The sequence below is a fragment of the Panthera tigris genome, chromosome B1 (assembly GCF_018350195.1).
Source record: "Panthera tigris isolate Pti1 chromosome B1, P.tigris_Pti1_mat1.1, whole genome shotgun sequence".
NCBI classification, from domain to species: domain Eukaryota; kingdom Metazoa; phylum Chordata; class Mammalia; order Carnivora; family Felidae; genus Panthera; species Panthera tigris.
This window is the reverse complement of record NC_056663.1, coordinates 76,255,051-76,279,570: the sequence shown is the minus strand read 5'-3', so window position 1 is coordinate 76,279,570 and position 24,520 is coordinate 76,255,051. Positions and strand designations below refer to the sequence as shown.

Below are 24,520 nucleotides of genomic sequence, written 5' to 3'. Positions count from 1 at the left end.
AAAGCAAAAAAAAAAAACAGAGGTAGATATTACAAACAGCAAAACAAAAATGGTTTGGTAGTTGGCAATAAGTTCATGGTTATTATAAATATTTAACATATTTAAAACTGCTTAAATAAAAAAATTATTTAAAAAATAGAAAAGTAGGGGCACCTGGGTGGCTCAGTCAGTTAAGTGTCCCTCTCTTGATCTTGGCTCAGGTCATGATCTCGCCATTCGTAAGATCGAGCTCCCCACGTCACGATCTGCACTAACGCTGCAGGCCCTGATTAGGATTCTCTCTTTCCCTCTGTCTCTCTCTGCCCCTCCACTGCTCGCTCTCTTTCTCTCTCAAAATAAACTTTAAAAACTTTTAAATATATATATACACACACACACACACACACACACACAATATACAGTGTCTGGTCATACATCTAGTGACTGGCAAACACAAGATTAAAACCAAGGTTTCCTGTCTTTGAGTCCAGTGCTTTTTGTATAGTACCATGCTGCAAATACCTCTACTCAAAACTTCTTTATTTCACAATGCATAAAACCACCAACCAAAACATTCCTCACAACTTAAAATACAGACATAAGTTACATAAAACTCTTAGATTTGTTTGCTATTTTAATGAACACAGTCCAATGAGTAGGCACTGCTCAGGTTTTTAGATAAGAAGGTAGATGATGCACTATTGCTTACTGGTTTATCAGAATTTACCAGTAAGAAGTTGATATATTAAATTTTATTCAGGGATCCAGAATTGGCAAATTTAGTACTTCTGACTATCTAAGGTGATCCTATTTTGTTTGATCTATTATAAAACTCAAAGACCAACTAAAAAGCAACAATGTCTTCCTACACCAAAAGGCTGTAATTAATAATTCATTTTATATTAATGAAATACAGTTCCTAAGTTGTCACACCACTTTAAAAAATAAACAACATGTGAAGTATAAATTACGGAGACGTCCTTTAATTTTCCAACTCATTATCTTTCAAATCTTACTACTTCATTAGATCAAATAGTCCATGCATGGCTAAATAAATTATATCCTTTGGCAGATAATGTAAATTTCTACCCCACATTAATCAAATATTTCTAAAACCTGAACTTTTTCAAATAAATTCAATGCTACCTTTTCCCTCTATGGGAATGACATCACTCACCACCAACCCCCTATACATCTATAGCACAGATGATAAAATTCATGTCAGCTGAAGCTTATTACTTACAAAGTGTTGGTATCTCCTAGGTAATGCTGAGATACAGATAACTTACTAAGCTATTAACCTACCTATACCTTGAATTTCCATATCCTTATTTCTATGAAAAGAGTGATTTTTACAAGTTTTAAGAAATTCCTCAAGAGATCATCTACTGACCATAGCTCAACAAAAAAATATGATAACTAAAGCTGTAAATCAATATTTAAAGAGACTGGGCTATAGATATTCTATTTTTCCATGATTTTTCAGCTTTAGGAAAACAAAAGTATTTTATCTTAAACCATCAACCATGGACACAGACAAGCCAGAGTTTGGCAAACTTCTAGTCCAACACTTTGAATACAAAAATCAATTCTGTATTATCACTGATGAAAGTCCTCTAGTTTATCCTTAAAAATTTTTCATTATAAGGATGAAGACTGGTATTTTGAAGTCAGTCTATTAAGCTCTCAAAAAGAATTGTTTGAAAAGCCATTCTCTACTGAACTGATACCATTTGGTTGAGTTACCCATTCTATTAGAAAACACTGACTACATAACAAGTGCCCCTTATCAGGAAAAAAAAAAGTCCCAAAACTTTTCATCCAGTCCATAAACAGCATGGTTTCCAATTCACTCAGCAACCAACTCTACATGCTATCTAGTTTAACACAATCTCAAAGTATGCTACTTTGAAGTAGAAATGATCCAGTAATCTATGTATGATATAAGCAGGATAGAGTACAAGACTACTGCTATTTCCACTTCTTTATAAAACAGAATTCTACTAATAAAGATAAATAACACATTCCTCATTTACCTCATACGTGGCAATACACTATTGTTTATCTGGACCTTAAGTTCAAGTAAAAGCTTATATAAATACTAACTACTATAACACTAATCTTTCTATCAATGCATTAAGAAAAATCTAAGTCTTAGTTCTTTGGTTCAGTACATACTTTTCTGTTTCATCCAATTCACCGATTAAAAAATCTTGAACATATAAGAATATTAGATGAGACATATTCTTCACAAGATACAGCCTCTGTAAGAATCCTTGTCAAAGGATGAAAATACTTGAGCAATGAAACTCCATGCATCTCATATTTTCCATTTAAGTTAAGCTTGAAATTTTAAATATAAATTTAAATATATATTTGTAAAGTGACATACAGAAAAATCACTTACTTGTTCCTTCTATTAGCAATTCTTGCCCATGACTACCCAAAAGTGTCCGAGAAAGAAAAGGTGCAAAATCCACAAAAATCTCTCGCAGAAGAGGAGCTGCCTTTTCCAAAGCATGTTCAAGTCTCTCTGTAATACTAATGAAAAGATGTTAAGTTACCTGAACTTTTCATTAGAATTTACAACTTTCAGTTTTTAAAATGAGCTTCCACAGAAATGTAAAATTCACGAGAAATTAAAAATTATGTAAGGACTCATTATTGCTATACATATCATTCCTTCTGCCTGGATTGCCCTTTGTTAGTCAGTTCTACATCATCATCCCCAGCCCTGACCAACAATCTGGTAAAAAACCACTCCAAGGATAAGCTTTTATAGGAAATCTTAATGGGTCAGTTGAGAGCACTTGATTTTAATTTTAGCACCATTTTAACCTAAAAAAAAACTTTAAGTCCTTACCAAATTTGTCTGTTCACCAATAAACCATCAGCACTTTGAGCTCAAGAACTATGTCTTCATTTCTAAGTTCTCAGCTGCAGCATACAATACAGACTCAATATACATTTATAAACCTAATCACTTTATATTCTTTTCCATTGACATCTACGTCTATAGCAGCTTTTTCTTTTTTTTTTTTTTAAGTTTATTTATTTTGAAAGAGAGAGAGAGTGCAAGCAGGAGAGGGGCAGAGACAGAGGGAGAGACAGAATCCCAAGCAGGCCCTGTGTAATTAAGAATTTGTTATTCATGCAGCACTTACTTTAATAGCCACTTCTCATAAACTTTTTATATCCCATAATCTTTAAAAAGGAACTTCTAAAATGTTCTAAATGTCACTTATATTTAAAAAAAGAAGTAGAAAAAATAAAGTTTTTTTTTAAACAAAGAGCTGTAGCTAGAGAGTTTAAAGAGTCATCAAAAGAACAAATCACAAACATCCAATTAGCTTAAATACCTCATATTTGAAACTTGGTCTTCTGGAACTGAACCAACTGTTGGAACCGAGGGCAATTTTGCATTAGATGATCTACCACCTGTAAAAGAAAATAACCATTTACAGGAATTTTCTGTTTTTAGATACAAAGGTTTAAACAAAAAACCTATCTTTATAACAAATCAACAAAAAACAGAATGCATTTTTAAATGTCCATTATAATTTAGATAACATTAAAATCTACCAATTAATAAGATCTTCCTTGAATCATTTATAAATCTTAGTTACAAGTTTGATCATTACACAAAGTAACCCTATGATCCACCAGCTGCAGAGATAATAGAAAACTAAATTCTGACTCATTCAACCAGAGTTATGATTTCTTGCTTTTTTTTTTTTTTGTAGTTTAAGTGTATTTATTTATTTTGAGAGAGAGACAGAGAGAGCATAAGCAGGGGAAGGGTAGAGAGAAGGAGAGACAGAATTCCAATACAGGGATAGAACTCACAAGCCATGAGATAGATCTGAGGAGAGATCAAGGGTCAGATGTTTGATGGACTGTGACACCCAGGCGGCCCCCTGCAGTTATGATTTCTTCTATTCAACAAGTGGCAATAGAGATTTACAAGTAGAAACTCAAAATTTACCCTTAAATATGTATATCTCCATTACCATGAAAACTGACCTTGAACACCAAATAACTTATGCTATACCCTGACTGCTCCTAAATCTAGTCCAACAAACATAATCCAGTGAATATCTGAGAAACACTTCTTAAATGATTCAAACAGAATCTATACTCTTTCATTTGTGTCCACACTGTAATAAAAACATAATCTGTTAGTGTATTTGTAACACAGCATGTCAAATGATTTTTTAAATATCCTTCTTCCTACCATACTAATCTTCTTAAAAGCAGAGACTTCCTTTTCTTTATCCATATCTCTAGAAGCCTAGAGAACCTGACAATAATAGAAGGTCCTCAATTTATGTTAATTGCAGAAATTATTCCTTTAATCATTTCCATTTCCCATATTTTACAGGTCTATCTTCCCACCTGGTATATGCTTCTCTATTTCTTTTTTATGTCCCTCTTTTTATTTAAACTACCGTGTAAAATTAATTTCTACCATGTGATCTTATTTTACTCTCCGACGAATATTCTCAGATACCCTTAAATACTCTTGTATATTTTTCTGAATGGCCAATTCATCATCTTACAGTATAAAATGTTCAAACTATGTTATCCTATACAAGAATAATCATCTTTGTTTTCAACAAATACATGTGCTTATCACATTTACTTGGCAAGACAAAAATAATCACCATCAAAGTAACTCTGGAAGACTTAAAGAATGGATAGGAACACAAAAAAAATACATTATGACAAGTCTTTTTTTTTTATTTTTTAATGTTTATTTATTTTTGAGACAGAGAGAGACAGAGAGAGTGCGAGCGGGGAAGGGGCAGAGAGAGAGGGAGACACAGAATCTGAAAGAGGCTCCAGGCTCTGAGCTGTCAGCACAGAACCCGATGCAGGGCTTGAACTCACAAACCGCGAGATCATGACCTGAGCCAAAGTCAGAAACTTAACCAACTGAGCTACCCAGGTGCCTCACATTATGACAAGTCTTGAAAAAGTGAATCTAGAAGACTAATCTGGAGGATAATTTACTGAGGCTTAAAGAGTTCTAAAAGTTCAAGAAAGTAGGGGGAAAATAAAGTTCCTGTTTAAGAATCAGGATATATGGGATAGAACGTTCAATTTAAGCTAGGAGTAGGACCTAACGAAACAAAAGCCATTTGCTTTTTCTAAGGTCAATATTAGGAAAAAAAGAATACACACATACAGTGTCAAATAATTTCTCTATAACATAGGGACCATAAGAGTCACTGAAATCCAACTGGAAAGATAATCCTAACAACCTGGAGTCCATAGGTACGAGGGACATGCACATCTTACTTGCATTTGTAATTCAGTAAGTAAACTTTCCATTTCCGAAAGCAGTGTCTTAAATGGATGTCAAGTTAGTACCTGTGTAAATACAGACTGAAATCCTATCACAATTCTGTAGAGGAACAGTCCAAAAGAAGACAGGAAATATATGGAAGCAAATGAAAAAAAGAATACGCAAAGCAGAGGGGCACCTGGGTGACTTGGTTGAACTTCTGACTCTTGATTTCAGCTCAGGTCATGATCTCACAGATCAGGAGTTTGAGCCCTGTGTCAGGCTCTGCACTGAACATGGGGCCTACTTGGGATTCTCTCTCTCTCTCTCTCTCTCTCTCTCTCTCTCTCTCTCTCTCTGCCCCTCCCCCTCTCTCTGCTCCCCCCCTCAAAATAAATAAATAAACTTTAAAAAAAAAGAATATGCAAAGATGATACAGAAGAGGGGCTTAAAAGATCTTGGAATCTGGAAACCAATTTGACAATAAATTTCATATATTAAAAAAAATAAAAAAATAAAATAAAATTCTCTGTTAGAAAATAAAAAAAAAAAAAAGATCTTGGAACCTATGCATTATCACAGATCTGATGCTTTTGATCTGTTCTCAAAACCTTAGATATAGGTATGCTGGAAGAACATAAGGAAACAAATTGGCATAGACAGAAAGATAGATAAAAGAGAGAAGAAGATGCTCATATAGCAAACAGAAAGAAAGAAGAAACAGTTGAGAAGATCCAAAAGCAGCCTCTGATATTGGGAGCTAGCCTGTTAATATCAATTAGTCCCTACTGTTGTTAGGACCTGGTTAGAAACCACAGTTAGGTCTTGGCATTTTAATATTGAATATAAACAATTTCATAAAGCATCAACATCAGATAAAGCCATGCCATGATCATGATGAATCAACACAAAACAATACTACCATGTAATTTTTTCACAACAGACAAAAATGAACTCTGTCCAAATAACAAAGATGGCCAAACATCCCAAATCCTAATATGAATGACTGACTGCTTTATAAATTATAGCTTTGGGCTTCCACGCTTCTAGATGATATTTATTAGGATACCTTATCACAGAATTAATTACCAATGCTTCCTCACAATATTCAAATCAGAAGGAAGCCCACTTCTTAACCTCTCCCTAAAATCACCTAATACAATCTAAAACCCTACAATAAACCTTTTCTATTAGTTTATCTATTATCTATTAGTTTTCTATTATCATCATCTATTAGTGAGATGTCCCAAACTTCTTCATCATGTGTGTGCATTCTCCCTCGCTTAATTAACGTATTCAACCAAGGGTTTATTCCTGGTGGTCTCTGGTTAGAGCACATTGATAGAAATTTTAAATGAAGTCAGGCAGAAAAAGATAAAAATCATCGGATTTTTTTTAGAAGAGCCAGAAATAAATCTGTAAGAATTCTTTTCAGTAACAACCTATTTATCAAAATAAAATGCACATTTTTCCACATGATAGCACTTCTCAAATCAACACATTTTACAATCAAAGGCACCTTAAACAACAGCAGCCAAAGTTGAGACCTAATTGTAAGAGAAAACTGGATACAATCAAGAAAGCAACAGATTCGAATCTGAGATATGGTAAAAGACTAAGTAAGGAAGAACTGTTTAACTGAAATCTTCATTTTGCCAGTCTCCAACCTCAAGATCACAAAAACTAGAGGCCCAGAGGAAAAACAATTGTACCGTCTCAACATACTGTGTAAATATAATGATTTACTTGTGGTGAAGGTGACTCTCTAAAGACTAAGGGCCCTGCTGTTACTTGGTTCCAAAGGTGTAAGCCACAGGAGACCATCTCCATGACTTCCCTCACTACTAAAGGACACCAAATTTGGCAGTAAATGTAATTGGACTTAAAAGTTTAGGGGCGCCTGGGTGGCGCAGTCGGTTAAGCGTCCGACTTCAGCCAGGTCACGATCTCGCGGTCTGTGAGTTCGAGCCCCGCGTCAGGCTCTGGGCTGATGGCTCGGAGCCTGGAGCCTGTTTCCGATTCTGTGTCTCCCTCTCTCTCTGCCCCTCCCCCGTTCATGCTCTGTCTCTCTCTGTCCCAAAAATAAATAAAAAACGTTGAAAAAAAAAATTAAAAAAAAAAAAAGTTTAGAGCTTCTATCTGAGAATCTATAATCTTGCGTTACAAGTGGAATCACTTATTTTCAACTACATGACTACAATGTAAAAATGCTGTGCTTTAAAGAGCAAAAGGACCCTCTTTTCCAAACCTTCTTGAACTAGTCAGACCTGAAGCAGTTAGCTTGAAGAGATCAAGGAAAGTATTTGTACCTGAATGGGTGCTACACTGACCCGGGGCAAGGTATAGGAGCCCAAACAATGTAAGAAGGGCATTTAGGTAGAAAAGAAAACTAAAAAAAACTTTGAGGTAATAGTTTGAAATTAAGGGCATTTGTGTGAATCCACGGTTTCACTACAGACATATATAAAAGTATATATTAAATATATTCCTTCATTCAAATACATGCTCATATATATATAGTCCCTAGTTCTTTCAACTGAGAGGACCTGAGAGCAGCAATATTTGAACATCCCATGTCCAGATCTTGCTCCTAAATACTATTCTTCACTAAGAGAGAGAAATGGCTGATTCAAGATCTCTGGAAGAAAAGTACACAAAGATCTTGAAACACCTAGCTTTGTTTTTTTAGAAAGCAAAGATATGCCCACGGAAAAATAGGCTGTCATTCACAAACACACAGAAGCCAACCTCAAGGGACTACCATAGATCAAGTTGGAGACAATTTGAGCATAAAAATAAATAATAACTGATTCAACGCATCCAGTAAAATAGGAAGCCAAAAGGCCATACTGTTATGATAAATTAACAATCTGAGGAACAGGATATTTAAATAATTTCAAATCACCTTCCCACAAAACACTTATTAATTACAAAAGGGAAAGACTAACTTAACAATATAGAAAGTTGGCAGTTACATGTTAATCAAATAATGCAAGGGGTCATCATTGGTACTGTGACAAATCAAAATTGTAAACCATATGATGAGCACCAAGTGATGTATGTAACTGTTGAGTCACTATAATGTACACCTGAAACTATTAACTATAGTGGAATTAAAGACAGACAAAATTGTCTGCCATGTGATTAGATTCTTTTCTTCTCCACCTGTTCCATAATATTCCTACCAAAGAAACATATCATAATCTGCTTCTAATAATGAGTATATATCAGACCAATCAAAATTCAAGGACATTCATTTGAATCATTCCCAGCTCTTAACCATAATAAATAGTGTTTCGTATTTGTTTACATAAATCTATGTGCACTCCTTGATTTTTTGGAGGTAACTTCCTAGAAGTCAATAAACATACACTTTATTTATTTACATATTTATTTACTTGAGAATGCAAGGATGCCAGGGAGAAGGGCAGAGGGAGGGAAGGGGAGAGAGAGAGAGAGAGAGAGAGAGAGAGAGAGAGAGAGAGAGAGAGAGAGAGAGAGAGAGAATGAATCACAAACAGGCTCCACGCTCAGCACAGAGCCCGATGCAGGGCTCAATCCCATGACCTGAGATTGTGACCTGAGCCAAAATTAAGAGTTGAATGCACAATGAACTGGGCCACCCTGGAGCCCCAAACATACACTTTAAATACTGATACATATTGCAAATTGCTCTAAATAAAGAATAAGCCATTTACACTTCTTTGACTACTAGTAAAATTCTATGTATTTTCCTAATTTACTGGAAACCAAACCGGGAACAACTACTACTCTGATCTTTTGAGCAGTTTTGTTAGAATCTTTCTTCTTCATAATTTGTAATTATTATATATAATTAGTTGAGATTGTATCATTCATTACAAATACTTCTTAAGTTTGCAGTGGCTGTTGTCATGCAGAATTCTAGACTGTTCCCTTTAAACCATTTTACCAGTATGATACAGAAAACAGAAATACCACCGAATTTTTAACATGATTGTTAGGATGTTTAAATTAAAAAATGTAAAGCACCTAAGATAAAGCAGATTGGCCAATGTTACTTTCCCACATTTCTGCAAGGCACTACAGAAGAAAAGCCAAGTGCTCTTCTGAGTGACTCTACTATCTATTCATGATTCCTGCTATTCATTTTGAGTCAGGCCTTCTATTTACACATTACTTACCTATTAAATTCTGGTAATAAATATAAAAGTTCTTCCACTCTCCTCAGCCTGAAATCCATTTCCCTTCCTGCTTTCAAAAAGAAATGCTAGGTCATTCAAGACCATAGCCTTTCTCTTCCTCATCTAAAGGAAATCCCACTAACCTCTCAAGTTCTCAGCCATCAATCTCTCTTATAACTCCCAAACCAATTTCTTTAGATACCATGTTCTACACTAGCAGAAAACACTTCCTCGCCAGCCACCTACAACCTAACCATTCTCAAAGTGAACTCTAGCTCTATCAGTATTAGGCCAGTTTCCCTGATAATAACTACCCTTCAGGGGTTATTATATGATTGAAATGTTTAGAGGAAGCAGTAATGGCTCTGCCACTTACCAGCAGTGGGATGTTGGGCAAAGTTACTTAAGCTGTCTGCTTTATTTTCCTGATCTATAAAATGAGCAGTGATACCTATATTTCACAGAATTATTTTGCACCTGGACATAATAAATACACAATGGTACTTTCCTACCTGCTACTCTATGAGTATCTTTAAAGTATTTAAAGTTATCATGTTTCCTTTAGTCTGTACTTCAAACTGAAAACACACCCAAATTATTCAGTGATTATTCATGTGACATTAAATATAGGTAACTTAAATGAGATGAAGCTTATAAAGTGCCTTTTAAAAATTTCACTCTAAAAGTCTAGAAGCTATAAAGCAAAGAATCAATCCTGGATTTAACTGTTATAAAAAGTAGATTTCCAACAATTTCATTTATCACATCAGTATAAAACAAAACACAGTCATGGACATTTAGTAAATAAGGCCACTGTATTTTAATGAAAATGCTTTCATTAAAAACCCAACCTAGGTAGCTTAGTCAGTTAAGCATCCAACTCTTGGCTTCGGCTCGGGTCATAATCTCACGGTTTGTGGGTTCAAGCCCTGTGTCAGGCTCTGCATAGGCAGTGCGGAACCTGCTTGAGATTCTCTCTCTCCCTCTCTCTCTGCCCCTCTCCCACTTCCTCACTCTTTCTCTCTCTCTCAAAATACATAAATAAACTTAAAAAAAAAAACCTGTATTGCCACACAACACTCCCACAATTTCCTCAGGCTCACTTCATTTATATCTGGGCATTTTGATTCAACATACATTCTAAGTAAAGCAAATACCTAACTATGAGTATAAATAAACAGCCAGCCTATAACCGGCAAGCATCTGGGACAGCTTGACCTTCTTTAATATATGCTTGGTCTTCAGGCAGATCTAGTTCAATAATCAGAGTTCTGATTACCAACACTCAGCCAGAGATTCAAAAATCTGGACTGTCTGGGGCAACTGGGTGGCTCAGTGGGTTAAGCATCCAACTCTTGATTATGACTGAGGTCATGATTGCATGGTTCCTGAGATCAAGCCCCGTGTTAGGCTCCATGCTGAGCCTGGGATTCTCCCTCTCATTCTCTCTCCCCACCTCTCCCACTGGGCTTTCTCTCTTTCTCTCAAAAATAAATACATAAACAAACAAACATTTAAAAAAAAAAAAGAAATCTGGACTGTTAGATCCCCCCCCCTCTTCCCCACAGGCTTGATTCTTCTGGGGGAGAACACTGGCAATCTTAGACAATTAACCTTTGGATAACTACTTAGCCTCCCTCTTAGAGTAAGAGTATTCCTAAAGATGAAGTTGTGAATCTCTCCTTTCCATAACACATTCCCTCCCCATTCCCTTGAAAATCAGAGTTGACTTTTCTTTTCACTGGGATTTTTACTTACTGGTGTCTTCTCTCCTCCTCACCACCCTGCTCAATTGAGAGCTAAATGTACATAAAAATTGTTAACAAACTGAGTGGAATCTATCCTAATGCATACAATTAATTTTAAAATGAAATTAAAATACAGATTTCACCATAATAACTTTTTTTTTTTAGTACATTTGGCAATTCCCACTTCACAATCAAAAGTTCTCCATTTTCTAGTTTCTTTTTTTTTTTTACAAAACTTCAAACTAGAAGGCAAAAAAGGGGAAGTTGAAAAGACTCTTTCACTGTTCAGTATCTGGCATTTCTGAGACTCAGGTCCAATCCTTCTATTTCTATACAACACTCAATGAAGTACTTCAGAGATAATGACACCTCCAATTCTCTAAATTCTTGACAGCAGTATACGATCACTGAATCATAACTGGCCACTGACTTTCATAACTGGCGATTATTTCAGAGTTTTATTTTTTTAATTGATGGTAGTTTTTAAAGACCATGTTTATTTAGAATATGTCAGATATTTTCTGTGAAAGAACTATTAGTAGTTTTTCTTGAACTTTTCTGAAGCTGAAAAAAAGGAACACATCAAGTCCCATTTATTTAAAAGGAAAAACAAATAATAAACCTCAAGAAAAGGTTTGCATGAAGCTCTAGGTAGTAGTTATAAAACAAAAATAGCTTTTACTGTGCTAATTGACTCTAATTTTAATGAGCTGAAATGCATATCAAAAGCTTTAAGAAGACAAAAAGCAATGGTGGTTCTAAATAAAACAATAACAAAAATGCTTTCCTGACAGTACCCTAGAAATGATGTCAATTTTCAAACCTAAAAGACACTAGAGCAGAAGGAGATTGTACAAAATGGTCTTTTTCAATAATCAGAGAACACTTACCAACAAAGATAAAAGGGTGAGGGGATGGGTTAAATATAGGATGGGGATTAAGGAGTAACTAGGTGTTTTCTGGAATCACTAAATTGTACACCTGAAGCCAATATTATACAATGTTATTAACTAACTGAAATTTAAATAAAAACTTTAGAAAAATCAACTATCAATAATTATATGAGGAAAACACCACATGAAAAAATAAATAAATCAGTAATTTCATAAGGATTGTCCTTCATTTCTGCCAGAGGGGGAAAAAATGTAATTTCCAAATACATTCTGCATGCTTTAAATCATAAATCTGCAGATAAAATCATAAATGTATGACTAATTTATTATTTTAAATTAACATTAAATATTTTCAATAGACAATCAGGCATATGTAAATGAAGAAGCTACTTTGAACATGTGGAATGATACAGACTTATCTTTTCCTTATCCTTGCACTGATAAACTGGCTCCTTCAAACTGACAATTTTCCAGACATTCAAAAGAACAAAAAGGAAAATGCAAATACATCATCTGTCTAGGATCCATCCAGGGAATAGCCAACTGTTTATTCAAGGTCCCTAAGGGTCTAAATAAATAATGTCCTTTACAATAACATATCATTAAAACAAATGCCAATATTTAAACCCTAAACACTGTATTTTTTTAATTTCCCTCCCTCTTCCTTTCTCCTCCTCTCTCTCTCCTCATCCATTCTGGGCCAGTTGCAGGAGGGACAGTCTATATGCCCAGTGGAAACTTCTTTATTAAATAATAGAAATTTGTATTGATTAGTAAATATAAGCCTCTTGGGTCAAATTTCATATAAAGCAAAGAATCAAATACTTTTCTTCTACGTTAAAAAAAAAAAACATGCCAATTAAAAATGTGCATGGCTGATAACAGCCATAATAAACAGAACAGAGCCTAATATTCTAATGAGGTATATAATTATCATACTTTGCAAACTAGCAAACATGCAGCATATAAATTACTGAAAACCAGTCTATTTAGTTCCTTTCCTGGGTTAGCTTCACTTTTGTTTTGTTTATTTATGCTTTGCATCATGGCAGGATAAATACCTTAGCATATCTGAAAAAAGAGTAATGGCATGTTACCACATACTGTACTGTGGGCAATTAAACCTGTACTGATAAGTAAATTTAAATTTTCCCTATTTTGATAGATTTACTGAAACTGTTTTCTCTTTTAGCTTTCTTTGAAAATATGCATACACAAAAAAAAGAAAGAAAATATGCATACACAAAGGGTATACCTTGTTCTCTGATGAATATCTTTTACCAGTTATTAAAAGTGATTTTCCATTGCTGTTAATAGACTATACTTTTTTGCTAATAAAATACTACAGAAGCTAAGGAATATTATTCAAGCTAGAATCTGACATTTGTGTGATAAAATTTCATAGTTTTAATAATGTACACTATTTAAAATGTAAATGTACACATCTAAAAAATTTTTTTGCAAAATTATAGATTTGGGTGATTTTTTAAGTATAGGTGACACAATGCTACATTAGTTTCAGGTATACAACACAGTGATTCCACAATTCTATACATTACACTATGCTTACCACAAGTGTAATTACCACCTGTCACCACACAATGCTATTATAATATCAATGACTATGTATTTCCTATGCTGTATGATTTATTCATTCTGTAACCGGAAGCCTGTATCTCCCACTCCCCTTCACCCATTTCACCCATTCCCCCCACCCTTCTCCTCTAACAATCGCCAGTTTGTTCTCTGTATTTATGGGTCTGTTTCTGCTTTTTTGTTTTGTTTTGTTTTTTAGTTGATGATGATAATATGGCAGAAGAATCTTTGACTTCACATTAAGCTGGCAAGCTCTAATTCTTTTTCTGGGATCCAAGTGTATCTAATCCTAGTTTCTCTTTAATTGTGCCACATGTAAATTTAAGAAATCCCATTCTGATACCAAAATTTCAAAATAGTTTAAATGTTTCTGCTATAAAAGTCCTGTTTTATGTTTTATATTTACATGGTTTCTTCCAAGGAAAGTCCCCCCCCCTTTTTTTTTTGCTATTGTACTATGTACTTTCAAGTGTATTTTTTACTAACCAATAATCTATTAATGAATTTGAGCAGTTCATTTTTTGTTGCTGACTCATTATAAAACTTAGAACTGAAGTCATCCCAAGGCACAAAGGTTTAAGGTCCACAGGGACATATATTTATTGTATCTTCATACAAAGAAATACAAGATCAAGCTAAGACTAATACATAACTTACCCAGATCTACAAGAATAAATTGCCCAGCTCAGCATGCAATTACAACTATCAATTCATCCACAAATCATTTTTTCCAAATAATGCTTGAACCAGGAGGAGGAAAATAAATACATATTGCCTATTTTTTTTAATGGCAAATAACTTAAATCAAGAGATCTACTAAAAAGAACACAAAAATCTCTCAGTTAAAAATACTGACAGCAAAGAGATAAATATTTGTGTGGTCTGGATTCCAAGTGAAAAAAGAACAGGGTACATGGGCTGGTGGCAGTAAACAAAAGTATGTAAAGTGAGACCGTAAGAGAGTAAGAAGTACAGTGACTGAAAACACTACACTGAGTTAGATTTCCCTTATCAAGGTAGTAATGTTCATGTCAGCAATTAAGAGAATGGAATAGAAATACCAATCTAAACTGGAGACACCAAATAACAATGACAAGAAGAGCACAGTGAAAGAGGAAAGGAATAGTCAGATATGAAAAACAGATGATAAAAACAAAGACCATCAACACAAAGATTTGGAATGACTTGGAGAGGAATTTTTTTTTAATCCAAGGGTTTTAAGAAGAAAAAGGAAAGAACTAACAATTATAGCACAAAATGGGAAAACCTGGGAACTATATGAGAAACATCACCACTGAAAATTATACAAGATTTAAATAATGGGGGAAAAGAGTACATTATGAGCTGGATATAGGGTTTTGGGGGGGTTGCCAAAATTATAATAGTCTTCAAAATAGCAAATTATTTTGTAATTCTGGATATGGCTCTTCAGGGTGTTTCTATTATAATGGATTTACTGGAAAAATTACAGTGTTTCAGAAATAAATTTATCATACTGTTTTATATCCAATACTGCCCATTTATCTCAGCTGTCTCTTAACTCTTCTAAAGACTGCATGATTTAAATTTTGAAAAATATATTTAAGACAAATCACAGGATCTTACTTACTTTGTCCCATAAACTGAAGTAAAAGAGCAATGTATTCAAAATAAGATGAAAATATTTTACTCAGTGTACAGTGAACCTCTAAAACTTAAAACATTTGCTCAGGGAAGTTATTAGAAATTCACTATAACTGAGTTTAAAAGATGGCATACAGTTTCATAGATATTAGTGACTTCTGCCTTTTTCCCAACTGAGGCAGATCTAGAAAAATCACAGTTGATTTTTTTTAAGGGTTTTGGATGGGGGTGAAAGGACAGAAATTAGCATCCAACCCAACATAGATTACGAGAAATTGTTTCTCTTCCAAAGAAAAACAAAAGCATCAGAGTATAATGGAGCAACAGGAAAAGAAAAATCTGGTAGAGTTCTACTTATTTTCTTTCATATTTTTTCACTAAAACAATGAGGAAAAATTATAACAATGTCCCACACTACTGCAAGATGTCAAAAACAGGGAATAAGGAGGGAATGGCATTGAGGTGGTATATGGAACTCTGTACTTAACCACTCAATTTTTATGTAACCTAAAACTAATCTAAAAAATAAGGTCGAATTGTTGTTGTTGTTGTTTTTAATTTTTAGTAAAACAAAAGATAAGGCAGGACAAAATTCAGTACCACTACTGCAGATTTTAGTTCCAGGTGGAAAATTCTTATCAATAACTATTTTTTTCCTAAGTATAAACATAATACAGAATTACTGATAATATTCTGAAAAAGATACTAACATTAAACTTAAAACATCAAAATTGCCAGTAGTTCAACTACATGGAAATAATCTAGTAGTTTCAGCATACATTACCTAGCTTTTTTTTCACATATAAAAGATATATACTTCACATAGCTATGATTACATGGTATATAAAGTATTGCACATATTTTTTTACTTAACCAACTGTGAACATTTCCTCTTATCACTACACATTAAGAAAAGTTATTATGTTTAAGTGGAGAAAATATTGAAATACTTGATGTAATTTTTGATACTACTCAAATTTACTTAGAAAATTATGAAACAATCAACAGTATAACATGAAAGCATAATGATTTACAACATGCCTAACCAAATATCTTAACTTTGCAAAAATGGAATCTAAAAACTTATTTGTTCAAATCACTAAAAACTAACTCACCAGGTGATTCTCCTCCTACATCTGAAGCTTGGGGTGAATCTACTGAAGAAACCACACTGACTGCATTGGTAGGGAGACTCGTATTAAGTACAGAAGGTAAGACTGATGATTTTTTTGTTGCAATGATGACACTTCTGTAATAAAGTAAATAGATTTTAAAATATGAAACATCACTCAAGTTAATTACATTAATTTCAAAATAGAAAGTAGAAAACTAACTTCTTTTTTTAATTTATTGATTTATATTTTGATGTACAATTTAGAATATTCTCTCAGAAAGAAATTTCTCCAATTTTGGCATATTTATTTGCATTTCAATTTTTTAGAATGAAGACAATGTTCTATGGAAATACAATAATCCATTACATTTATAGAACTTACAATTATTATACAATATTCTTTAAATTTATGATCATCTTTAATTACCCAACTTAAATAAAAAATAACCACAGGTATATAAAAAAGGAATTTTGGCACTCAAGTGGAAAAGTAATTAACTTTTTCTTAACCTCAGAATTGAAGCAGAAAACTCAACATGTTTCTACATGGATTTTAAAGCACCACTAATTTGAAATCATAAAACCTTAGAAATCTTAAAGGTAAAAAAAATGCAGATATAAGTAATTTTTAAAACCTACATAATCAAGTTTCTCTTTTTAACCCCCAAAGACTATCTTTTGACAATATTATATGGAAAAAAAACAATGCATAGGTATAAAAGCTAGATACAAAAATTCCAAATAATCAAATTCATTTTGTCTATTATTCAAACACAGGTATTTATATACACCAATTTCAATTAAAGTGTAATACTTTATACCCAAATAGTAACTAAAAGACCTTATTAGGCATAACTAAAAGGCATTTTTAATTGAAGTTAGCTCCATAAACATGCAAAAACCCAGTTAATGAGGTAAAGAGGACAGCTGATATATAATGCACTCCCACAGCAGTGCTTACTTTTAATTACCTGGTGTTAACCATAAGCCTAAAGTCTTCAACATTCAATTTATTTAATCACATCTTTTGTTGACAATATTGTAACTGCAAGCTTCAAGTATTCCCTTAACAGCTTTAAAGTATTCAGTTTCTAAATAAAGTTAGATACTTGATCCCAATAAATGTATTCAAAAGTGGAAATTATGTAATTCCAGTAACTCAAAAATACATTTTGTTTTTGTTGTTATACCAAAGAGAGATAATACAACGCGAAATAGGTTCTGTTTTACTTCAATGCCTATCATGTGATGGCAAACAGTGTTGCCAATTAAATCAAGTTCTCTTGTGTTAGGCATGGTTTATTCAATGTACTTGGGGGTAGCCGGTGTCACATCATTATAAGGGTGACTGCCAATGTTAACTATACACTAAAAAATAGAAGCAACAGCCACCTGAGCCCTCAATCCAAAATGGTGTGCTTAAATCATAGTAGCTTATATCAGATGAAGACTACTGACTTTAGGGGGAGTAGATATGACCGTGTGTGTGCGTGTACACACACGGGGAACACTCAAAACAATACAAAAAATAATTTATATATTTCCTACTCGAGGCAGAAACTCATAAACCTATTGTTTAAGAAAATCTCTAGCTGCATTCCCTAGCAACCTATTTTGGAGTGAGGACTACTATACAGAATTTACTTTCACATTTCTTCCCAAAAGAAAGAACTGGCAAGACCTAGATCACTCATATATGTAAGCACTGAAATGAGCAACAGAAAATAGTATTGAGAAAGCTGAAATTGTTTTTTCCATAACTGAAATTTAAGACATAATAAAACTACCCTTTGTACCAGCAATTCCACTCTTAGGAATTTCCTCAAGATAACTTTATGCCCACAAAAAATGTGTACAATAATGTTTAAGAGGCCTTATTTAATAGCCAAAAACCAGAAACATCTCAGAATTCTTTCAAAAGAAAAATGAGTAAGTGATAAGCTTATATATACGAAAAGATCCTCAGCAATTAAAAGAAACTACTAATAAATGTAACCTAGGTGAATCTCAAAAGCATTATGGTGAGTGAAGAAAGCCTCATACATAACACAAATTTTGTATTTCCTTTCACATGAAGTTCTAGAAAAGGCAAAACTAATCTATAGTAGGAAGGAATCAGAAGAGTAACTGCATCTAGGGGATGGGGACCGTCATTGGCTGGGAATGTGCATGAAGGAACTTCCAAGACTAATGATGTCTTGATTGAGGACTTGGGTCACACAGGTGTACAAATCTGTCAAAATTCATCAAATGATACACATTAAGATCTGTGCCTTCCATGGGGCGCCTGGGTGGCTCAGTCGGTTAAGCGTCCGACTTCGGCTCAGGTCACGATCTCGCAGTCCGTGAGTTCAAGCCCCGCGTCAGGCTCTGTGCTGATAGCTCAGAGCCTGGAGCCTGCTTCAGATTCTGTGTCTCCCTCTCTCTCTGACCCTCCCTCATTCATGCTCTGTCTCTCTCTGTCTCAAAAATAAATAAACATTAAAAAAATTAAAAAAAAAAAAAAAGATCTGTGCCTTCCAATGCATGTACATTTTACCTTAAAAAACTGTACTGATCTCTAGTTTAAGATCTGCATGGTTAAATGTTTATGAAGTGAACTGATGTCTGCTGAAACACATAAAAAAATAAGATGGAGAGAGGAATGTATATAGGGAGAATTACATGATGAAGTAAATAGAGTGATGGGGTCTATGGATGTTCACTGTACAATTCTTCTGTATATTTGAACATTTTCGCAATAACATGTTGGAAAACTAGTAACAGAAAAAAATCTACTACAGATGTTCGTTCCTTAGTATGTACAATCTCTGTCCAAGATGGCATGGTTAGTTAAAGGTAACAAAAAACTTGATCTCATTTTTTTTTTTTTAAAGTAGGCTTCACACCCAGTGTGGAGCCCAGGACAGGGCTTGAACTCACAACCCTAAGAACAAGACCTGAGCTGAGATCAAGCTGGATACTTAACCAACTGAGCCACCCAGGAACCCCTTGATCTCATTTCTAATCCTTTAACCTATTACCATTAATAATTCTTTCAATCATGTATAATACTTATTCTTTACTACAGCTCAGTAGATATTTATTTTCCAAGATCTGTCTCATATTCTCACCCCTAGTACATCTGAAGTATGGCTACCTACATGAGTTTACATTTAATCCAGCATTCCTTACAAATTTCTGCAATATGCTCTTATGATTCCTGAGCATGTATGTTATTTCACAATTCCAACCCTTTGTATATACTATTCCTCAGCCAAGCAGCCTTCCTTTTATCCCTGCTTGCTAGGAAACTTTTCCTTCTGACCTTTCAAAACCTTGTTTAAAGGTAAGCCTCCCCAGGGGTGCCAGGATGGCTTAGTCAGTTAAGCTTCCCACTTTGGCTCAAATGATCTCATGGTTCATGAATTCGAGCCCCGCGTGGGGCTCTGTGCTGACAGCTCAGAGCCCGGAGCCTACTTCAGATTCTGTGTCTCCCACTCCCTCTGCTACCCCTCCCCTATTCGTGCTTTGTTTCTCTTCCCCTCTTTCAGTCTCTCAAAAATAAGTAAACATTAAAAAAAAATTTTTTAAAGGTAAGCCTCCCCAGAGTCTCCAAGTCAACATTCATAATACACTATTCTTTGTGTTATATAAACTATATAACACTTTTCTGTTATATAAATTTATAAATCATTAATAGCTATGAATTAAACTGATGATATGCCAAGAATTACTACTAAATTATCCAAATAACCCTTACATTTTACTTCCACTTTAAAAATTAAAATAGTAAAGCTCAGACAGGTAAAATAACTTCCCAATATAAATGCCCTACAATTCCAAGTTCGCCCAAACAAGAGCTTTTATTTGAACTGTTTTCTCATATTGACCTTTTTCTTAAGTTTCATTGAGATATATGTAATTCACATATTACACAATTTAATTGTAAAGTTAAATGGTTTTTAGTGTGTTCACAGAGTTGTGCAACCATTACCACAATCATTTTAATATTTAAGCACAATTCTATAGTATAATCATCTACAAGCAATGGTAGTAAGGATTTCCAAGATATAAAATTATGCATGTATTACTACCAAAATAAAATATCTATGTGCTCACAAATGGAAAAAGTTTTCCTTTCTTTAGCCCACTTAGTACATAAGTGGGAAATAAACTGAATCCATTTCCAAAATTTTTGATTCAAACCATTTCTGAGGAAGCAAAATAATTATGCTTCAGCTTTGGGCCACATAAAACCAAAGAAAATTCCAAGTCATAATGATTGAAAGGACAAAAAGCAGTCAGCAGATTTCAGGATATTTTCTTTTCCTTTACTATTTTCATTATCACAAAGTTTCCATCCACATTGAAGGACTAAAATCTCCAGTAGAGGTGATCTTTAAGCCCTCATATTTATCATGTATGTAAGTACAAATTTAAACTAATAAAGCATGTCCAACAGCTTAAAAATTGCAGAAATTTATATTTACCACTACTTAAGAATGATCATTAAAGGACTAAGATTTCACGTTTTTCTAAAATGCTTTGGAAAACACAAAGAAAATGCAACATGCATCTGGCACAAGTTTGAGATTCTAGGGATATGTCTGGCATTGTTCTCAGGGTGCAGTTTACTATTAAAGAGACTGATAGAAATCCTTGTTAATATTTAAGGAAATAACTCTAGATTTTTAGTAACTGCTATCAACTTTGACAAAAAACACTTGAAACTTTTTGGCATAAAGAATTTGTAAGACAGATATGTCTTCTAGTTTTATAAGCTATTTTTCAAAACTGTCAATTAAAATCCAAATATTAAAGTATAAGACTTTACATGTTACAATTTTCTTTACAAACTCACTAACTTTAATGAATAATTAGTATCTGTGAGGCACTGCACTAAGAATACAGAGGAATTATTTATATTTATAACAATCCATGAATTTAAGTACTACATATTATCATCCCCATTTTACAGATGAGAAAGAAGTAATTTTCCTAAAGTTAAACACACAGAAAGTGTAAACACTGTTGACTTTTTTTTATATGAGCAAGGGAGACCTCTGTGAAAGTTTCTTTTTATTTAGCCACAACAAAGAGCAACAATGCCTTCCAGATCACTAAGGTTCAGAAGTTCCATTTCAGAAGAGTAACCAGTTTCAAATATCATAAACTTTCACATAAATGCTATTTTATTTAGCATGCAAATAGTTCACTAAAGGAGAAAAGAGCATTTTAAGCCTAGCACTTTACTCCCTTAGGATCTAATTGAAAAGCCAGACAAGCCCTTGAACTTTATCAAGATAAATCCCTGGCATCCACTAATCACCAGAGAGGATCTTCAAATTAGATAAGAGCAAGAATTTTGGCATGGGAATGAACACAAACACCTTGCCATCCACAAAGGCCCACAACCTGGCAGCCTTTCAGCAAGGTTCCACTCATGTAGCTGTTACTCTAAACTTTCCAGCTATTGCTTGGAAGTTGATAATTCTTAAGATATGAGGAGAGTTGTGATTTCTGACACAGCATTCCAGAGATAAATACATGATCAGAGGGATGCTTTGAAATTCCCAAAGATATTCCACTGGTCTACAGCTGCACGAAAATAGTTTTTCAAAAGGTGTCTCTTGCTGAGAAAAAGAAGGGGAAAAAACAGAGCACTGTGCTTGCCATCAGACAATATGTTAAGTGCATATTAGACATGTAAGTTCCAAATAACATCCTGAAAAACGCTATCACAAAAATTCCCCCTCTGGATTCTATTTCAGTAAACCCCTTACTACGTATTACTGAGGCATGGTTTCCTAAATAAATTTATAACTCACTCAGTGAAGGCATCACTAAAGCATAGATTTAATTCCTATACAACTTTAAAATAAATAAGTCCAACAATTTTCAAATTTGGGCCATTTAAGGAAATTTTGCCTATATTAGTAAGATATATTAAATTGAAAAATCTACTTTCCCTTGAGGCACCTAGGTGACTCAGTCAGTTGAGTGTCCGACTTCAGGTCATGATCTCATGGTTCATGAGTTTGAGTCCCACATCAGGCTTACTACTGTCAGGGCAGAGCCACTTCAGATCCTTTGTCCCCCTCTCTACCCCTCCCCCACTTGCATGTGCGTGCACCCTCTCTCTCTCTCTCTCGCTCTCTCTCTCAAAAATAAATTATTTTTAAAAATCTACCCGCAAGTATTTGACTACTCAGTCTAAGATTAATACAAATTTAGGGGCGCCTGGGTGGCTCGGTCGGTTAAGCGTCCAACTTCGGCTCAGGTCATGATCTCGCGGTCCGTGAGTTCAAGCCCCGCGTCGGGCTCTCTGCTGACAGCTCAGAGCCTGGAGCCTGTTTCAGATTCTGTGTCTCCCTCTCTCTGACCCTCCCCCATTCATGCTCGCTCTCTCTCTGTCTCAAAAATAAATAAACATTAATAAGATTAATACAAATTTAAACAAATTATAAAAATTGAGAATATTTTAAAAACTAGTTATGTACACCTCTTCCCACCCTCAAAATATAGCCATTGCTATAAACAGTGTTAAATATACTCTTTGAGGGGCGCCTGGGTGGCTCAGTTGAGCATGTCTGACTCCTGATTTGAGCTCAGGTCATGATCCCAGGGTCATGGGATCAAGCCCTGCATCCAGCTCTGTGCTGCTTCAGATTCTCTCTTTCTCTCTGTTCCCTGCCCCAGTAGCACACACACTCTCTTGCTTGCTCACTCCCTAAAAAACAAAATTTTTAAATAAAGGAAAGAAAATATACAATAAAATATTCAAAGGGGATGGATTACTGTGTCAACTTCCTTTCAAATTACTCCGGAAAAACAAAAGTTCTTTTAACTGGCAACTTCTCTATAAGTTAGAGCTTATATCAAGATAAAATACTGATCTTTGAAAAAGACCATATTTAATAACTCAATACATACATGTCTTATAGGCAGAATTTCAGAAAGTTTAATAATATATACAAAAAAAATTTCAGGCATATAGCAAAAGGTTCACTAGGCAGCAGAACCTAAAGTCAGGAATGTACAGTCTGCTTTCTAAAGCTGTCAAGCTCTGAACACCTTGCTGAATTCCTGAGTCTGTTGAAATCCACAGATTCAGACTTCTTTTCACAAAGGCTGGCACAGTACTGCCAGCAAAAGAGTGAAAGGTAGCCATGTGTAGGTAAAGGCGAATTCTAACTTATAACAAACAAAATGATTGTCCATATAATTTGCCAATGTAACATTAAGATTAAATATTATTTTTAAATCATCTTATTGGTATGATGAAAAACAAAAATGTGAATACCTTGTTGACTACTTACAAGCCTTTTATACAACAAAAACATCCTTGTAATTTTTATAAACTAGATCAAAACACCACTTTCTAATGTTGAAGCTACAAAATTTAGCAGAGTTAAATTAAGTTCCTGTTTACCCTTTGAATTTTATACATATAAGCAGACCAAAACAAAAGACTATTTACAGTACCTATCAAAAGATCTGAACTGCACAGGTTGTTCAACAGAAAGATCACCAAGAGCTCCAAGACAGGCTGGTGGCAGAAGGGTAGGATCCACTGTGACTCCATCTGCTGGCATATTAACCAAGCTTCGAAGAATGTCCTTCACATTGACATTTTTTGAAACTGAAACCGATGGTGCAGCCTTGTTATCCGACTCATTTCCTCCATCATTTCTGGCTTCCTGAGTTTTATTGACTTCTAAAGAAAGAGTGCACAGCGCCTCGCTGATTGCATCTGGGCCTGCACTGACACTTGGAGGTGCTATCGGAGGAGCTACATGCACACTGCTTCCTAAGCCAGTAGCTGTTTCTTCCCCGATGCCTGAGTCCCTCCTCCGAGCAGATGACGTGCTTTCAGATTCTTCCACCAATGCTGGGGTTGGCGGACTGAATGCTGATGGTGCGTTTTCTACATCTTATCAAGAAACAAAAGGAAAAGTATAAACAAAAAAAAAATTTAGAAGCAATTTTTAAAAGGTACATCCAGCCCTAACAGCTATCTACTATTTTATTTATTTTTTAAAGTTTTTATTTTAATTTCAGTTAGTTTCACATATAGTTATATTAGTTTCAGGTGTACAATATAGTGATTCAACACTTCCATCCATCACCCTGTG

At 34.4% G+C, this 24,520-nt stretch overlaps 1 protein-coding gene across 3 annotated transcripts in view; it reads right to left on the bottom strand.

The window, feature by feature from the left end:
• LRBA (LPS responsive beige-like anchor protein) overlaps positions 1–24,520 on the bottom strand; it is a 781,201-nt gene that overhangs the window by 542,980 nt on the left and 213,701 nt on the right. For all 3 annotated transcript variants that reach the window (XM_042983782.1, XM_042983784.1, XM_042983783.1), the window contains 4 exons: positions 23,871–24,318; positions 16,405–16,538; positions 3,339–3,417; positions 2,387–2,520 (listed from right to left, as the gene is read on the bottom strand). In XM_042983782.1, coding sequence (XP_042839716.1) covers positions 2,387–2,520; positions 3,339–3,417; positions 16,405–16,538; positions 23,871–24,318 — 795 coding nt within the window. The remainder of the gene's footprint in view (positions 1–2,386; positions 2,521–3,338; positions 3,418–16,404; positions 16,539–23,870; positions 24,319–24,520) is intronic.